Source organism: Emys orbicularis, chromosome 7 (genome assembly GCF_028017835.1).
Source record: "Emys orbicularis isolate rEmyOrb1 chromosome 7, rEmyOrb1.hap1, whole genome shotgun sequence".
Taxonomy (NCBI): Eukaryota; Metazoa; Chordata; order Testudines; family Emydidae; genus Emys; species Emys orbicularis.
This window is the reverse complement of record NC_088689.1, coordinates 80,390,792-80,396,291: the sequence shown is the minus strand read 5'-3', so window position 1 is coordinate 80,396,291 and position 5,500 is coordinate 80,390,792. Positions and strand designations below refer to the sequence as shown.

Sequence of the window (5,500 nt, the reverse complement as noted above, 5' to 3'; positions counted from 1 at the left end):
GACTGACCTGACCTGCCAGGGTGCCTCTCTCGTTCATTGGAGGCTCTCATGGGGATGCCTGCATTGCTTCTGGTTGAGTCCAGCTAAGTGACATCACTTGGTCAAGGGGGGGAGGGATAGCTCAGTGGTTTGAGCATTGGCCTACTAAACCCAGGGTTGTGAGTTCAATCCTTCAGGGGGCCATTTAGGGATCTGGGGCAAAAATCTGCCTGGGGATTGGTCTCCCTTTGAGCAGGGGGTTGGACTAGATGATCTCCTGAGGTCCCTTCCAACCCAGATATTCTATGATCTCAGTGCCTGGCTTTGATCATAGACAGGAGTTAGCCAAGACCGCTCCCAGTGAGCTGCTGGGCATGGCCAGCATGTGGGGCCAGGCCTCCAAGCAGCTCTGCCATGGTCTCTGATCTCAGCTAAATGGGAAGCAGTTTGAATGAAGGGTTTCCAGTTGGGTCACTGATGCCATGTTGGCAGGGGGGCTCTGGAGGAGCAGAGACTAATGCATGCTGGCACCATACACCTGCAGCCCTCACAGCATGCTACAAAAGCTTCCTGCATCAGCCTCACACAGCACTATCCCTGGCTTATAGACAGGGAAAGTAGGGCACCAAGCAGGGGCGGCTCTAGGCACCAGCAAAGCAAGCACGTGCTTGGGGCAGCCCATTTGCAGGGGCAGCAGGGATCCAGCATGGGAGCTGAGAACCAACAGGGGGCCCTGGGAGCTGTAGTTCCTTGGTTAGCTCCCTGCCTATAGAGCCAGCCCTGGAGCAGGGAAAGAACTACATTTCCCAGCATTCCCTTGGCCACTACCAACAGGGAAGGGGGGGGGAGGGAGCGAGGAAGCTGAGACCTCGTGCTACAGCCTGCTTTGAATGGAGAGCTACACTGGGAAGGGTAGGGATACCATATTTTAACATTCAAAAAATAGGACATTCCACGGGGAGGGAGGGTAGCCCCACCCTGCCACCATCCACTCCCTTTGACTGCCCCCCACAGAAACCCCAACCCATCCAACCCCCCTGCTCCCTGATCACCCCCTCCCGGGACCCCTGCCCCAACTGCCCCCCAGGACCCCACCCCCTAGCTAAGCCCCACTGGTCCTTGTCCCCTGATTGCCCCCTTCCGGGACCCCACCCCCTATCTAAGCCTCCCCTCTCCTTGTCCCCAACTGCCCCCTCCTGAGGACCCCCCCAAGTTCCCCCCTAGGACCCCACCCCCTACCTGTCCCCTGACAACCCCCTGGGACTCCCATGCCTATCCAACTGCTCCTGTCCCCTGAGTGCCCCCCGAACCCCTGACCCATCTACACCCCCTTCTCCCTGCCCCTGACTGGCCCCCCGAACCTCCGCCCCATCCAACCCCCCCCCCCGCTCCCTGTCCCTTGACTGCCCCCCCGGAACCCCCTACCCCTTCTCCAACCTCCCAGCCCCATTACCGTGCCACTCAGACCAGCGTGTCTGGCTTCGCGCAGTGCCAGACACGCTGCTGCATACATGCTGCCGTGCTCCCCTGCGGAGCCACAGCCTCCTCCCCCCAGCACCTGCCTTCCAGATTTGAACACCTCAAAATTCAGGAGTGCTCAAGCTCAGTTTGGGCAGCTGTTACTTCATTTCTCCCAAATCAAATATACTGATCCACTGTAACTTGCTGTAGAAAAAGTAGGATAAAATTGAGCAAGAAATGCTTCCCAGTGGTTATTAGGACTGGAATTGCTATTTTCAACAGCCATTGCCTTTTTTGTTTGTTTGTTTGTTTGTTTGTTTGTTTGTTTGTTTGTTTTTGTTTAAAAGGAAGACAGTGATATCGCATTGGCAAATTCCCCATAGAAAGAAAGAGTGGAACAAAAGAATAATAAAGGCACCTCAACTTTTCCTCATTTATGGAGGACAGTCTTATAATATGCATCCAGATATCCTCCAATCACACAAGCTGAAAATTGTTTTACTTTACTGCAGTTCTGTAACCATATGGGAACCAATCCTGTCTGTGTTCTGTGCACATCTAAAATTCCTGCTGAATGACCTGCCCTGGGAGCGAGTTACCAGTGACCCAGGGCTGCGGCGGAAGGAGGGTGCAGGTGGGGGGGGGGCGGGGGAGAGCCCAGGGCTGGGGCGGCAGGAGGTGTGTGTGGGGGGCAATGGTGGGGAGGTAGGGGGAGCCCAGGGCTGGGACGGCAGGGGGGTGCGGCTGGGGGGATGAGAGCCCAGGGCTGGGGCGGCAGGGGGGTGCGGGTGGTGAGGGAAAGCCCAAGGTTTGGGCGGCAGGGGGGTGCGGCGAGGAGCCCAGGGCTGGGACAGGGGGGCAGCCAAAAATTTTTTTGCTTGGGGCGGCAAAAAACCTAGAGCCGGCCCTGGCACCAAGAGAAGTCATCGGCTCCATGGCTGGTATCCTGTTGCTCTAACCCCTAGACACACTCCCTCCCTGCTTTGTATTGTATTGTAACACCCCCTGCAGCTGGGTTTGAGCTGCATGCCCCAGACTTGTGTGTTCCAGCTTCGGCTACACATGGGAGAAATGGATTCACTCCCACCCCATCTGCTCCCCACATACATGCGTGAGAATCAAGCTGCACTGCCAGGGCATTGGTGAAAAGTGAATTTCAGAGTCACACACATGATTGCTCACAGAAACCCTGGTGCAATGCCCGTGCCCCAGAAGCAGCAGCACACTCATCCAATCAGAGACCAGCACCCATTCCCCATAGTTTCCGAGATAGCCAGGGGAGAGGTCTGTATTACACTAGCATATGTTTGATGGTTACTCTGTTATTGACTCTGTGGTTACAAGGGGTTAATACCAATAGAAGGGAGACAGCACCATTCACCAAGAGACATGCGGGGGTCAATTTCTTTGACCCCCTCACCTCCACCAGGCTGGGCTCAGCCCTCTGGCTGGGAATTGCTCCAGTGGCTGAAGAAGCCGGGCTGGGAAGCTGCAGGGAAGACAGACAAGCTTTGTGTTGCTTTATCATCCTATTTTGCTTTTTTGTGCACTGTGTCCTACTGGTGAGGTTGTCTAATACTATGGCTGAAAAGGGTGCTTTGGGTAGCTGAGGGAAGTTTTGCCGAGCAGCCAGCTCCAGCCAGGCCTGCTGAGAACATGGTTGGTGCACAGGGGTCTGTGCTCCGCGACCGGTCTGAGAGGGGAGGAATCAGGGGGTGAGGGTACCAGCTTTGAGAGGGGATGGACTCAAACAGACAGCAGGAGCCAAAGGTGCAGCTAGCTGTGGACTGTGACTGCTTCTCTGCCCAAGCACAGCACAGCTCGCTCGCCCACAGTCACGCCCTGGGGTACAAAATTCCAGCAGATTTTTCCTGACTAGATGAGAATAAGGAGATTGCCACTGGCCGGCGAGATGGCAGGAGCAGAGATCTCACAGATCAGGGAATTGGTAGCAGATTATTTTCTTAGGTCTCCATGTTAACTATGAGCAAATACAAGAATATTCTCAGTAAACATACCTCAAACCAGGGCCAATCTCTGTTCAAGCCTAAACAGCTAAATAACGATGGGCACTGAACAGACAGACAGATGGAGGGACATGCAGGGCAATGGGTGGACAGACATATATGGCAGTGGGCAGATAGATAGACAGACAGACTTGGGGACAAATTGCCATGCACTGGCAGCAATGCAGCGCCCTGGGTCAGAGGAATCCCCAATGGCTACAGGGTACTGTGCGTGTCTCCGATGTGCAGTCATTGTTCAGCTGCTCTCCCTGACAAGTCACATGTCTCTGTGTAGGCCAGGACCCATATCCCACAGAATTCGACAGCAGAATCCATGTTGGCCTCAACCTGAGCAGGCTCTTACCCTCAGCACCTTCCCAAGAGCCTCTGTGAGCGGCTCCCCCTTCTCCCTGGCACTATGATGTCATTGCTCTCTGCCTGTGATGCAGGGCGTTGCTATGGCAACACAGCCCTCCCTAGCTTTTTCCTGGGTTCTTCTGTCACCCTGCACCTGGGGCTGGCGCTTGGGACTTCAGGTAGGATTCATAGGAAGAGCGTGTGGCAAGCCCTGCTGAAATGAGCCAGCGGAAGAAGCCTAAGAGTCACGGTCCTGCTGGCCATGGGTTTAGCACCAGGGACCTCGTCTCAGAGAAGTACAAGAACTACTGTGCTGTGGTAATAGACACTGGCACCGGCTACACCAAGAGTGGGCTGGCCGGGGACGAGAAACCGCGGTCCATCCTGCCGAGCTGCGTAGGGGTTCCCAAGATCAGGACCAAGGACAGCCCCCTTTATTACATTGGGGAAAGCATCCCACGCAGGAGCTCGGAGGTGATCACGAACATGGTGATGACCCATGGTGTGGTGACCGACTGGGACGCCCTGGAGATGTTATGGCACCACATCTTCTACACAGAGCTCAGTGTGTGCCCCGAGGAGCTGGCCGTGCTGGTCACAGATGCCCCCCTCTCTCCGACCACCAACCGGGAGAAGATGGCTGAGTTGCTGTTTGAGAGCTTTGAGGTGCCGGCGATGCTTGTGGCCCACGAGTCCCTGCTCTCGGTATATTCCTACGGGCGCACCAATGGGCTAGTGATTGGCTCTGGCTATGGGACCTCGTACACCGCCCCTGTCCACGATGGCTGCATCCTGCCTCACGCCACCTACCGGCTGGACATGGCCGGCAGCAGGCTGACACGTTACCTAGCCAAACTGATGGGGGAGTGTGGGAACCCCTTCCAGGAGGAGGAGCTGGAGCTGGTGTGCAAGATCAAGGAGCAGTGCTGCTACATCCCCGAGGACTTCCAGACTGAGCTGAATGGGGACGAGAAGAAATACCTCATGGACTTCACCCTTCCCGACAAGCAGGTCATCTCCATCGGCAGTGAGCGCTTCCGCTGCCCTGAGGCGCTTTTTACCCCCTCCGTCCTGGGCTTCCCTGAGGTGGGCATTCACATCCATGCCATGAACAGCATCAGGAAGTGCAAGCCGGAGCACCAGGCAGAGCTGCTGGCCAACATGCTGCTGGCTGGGGGAACCACCATGCTCCGCGGCTTCTCCGAGAGGATCAAGAAGGAGCTGCTCAGGATGGAGACAGTGGGCAAGAGGCAAGTGGGCATCCTGGCTTCCCCCCACCGCAGCTACTCGGCGTGGCTGGGTGGCTCCATCATGGCATCACTTAATGCCTTCCAGAACGTCTGGATCAGCCGCCTGGCCTACAATGAGAAAGGACCCTTTGTAGTCCACCGGCACTGCTTCTGAGCGGGCAAGCTGGGCGGGCACAGGGCGCAAGAGGCATGGGTACGGGAAAGCCCCTCTATAAACGCTGCTTACGGGACAACAGGCACGGAGCGGGCTTCCTCGCTAGATGCTGCCTGCCAGCCTCACAGAGGGGAAACCCACTGGGGTTACCCACGCTGAGTGACAGAAATCAGGGGGTCTGCACCACGGGCAGACCGAGATGGGCATGTGCACCAGATCTGAGCTCCATGGGCACTGAACAGGTTCATCCATTGGTGGGGACGTTCCCAGGGAGCACCCCCGGGGTCACTGCC

The 5,500-nt window shown here is 56.5% G+C and overlaps 1 protein-coding gene across 1 annotated transcript; it reads left to right on the top strand.

The window, feature by feature from the left end:
- The first annotated feature begins 4,022 nt into the window (after positions 1-4,022).
- On the top strand, positions 4,023-5,207 carry LOC135881673 (actin-like). The gene has a single exon (XM_065408340.1). It carries the CDS (start codon positions 4,023-4,025, stop codon positions 5,205-5,207), a length of 1,185 nt encoding a protein of 394 aa, XP_065264412.1.
- The last annotated feature ends 293 nt before the right edge of the window (positions 5,208-5,500 follow it).

Coding starts and splice junctions, on each gene's coding strand:
- LOC135881673 (XM_065408340.1), top strand. CDS start 4,023: ATGAGCCAGCGGAAGAAGCCTAAGAGTCACGGTCCTGCTGGCCATGGG.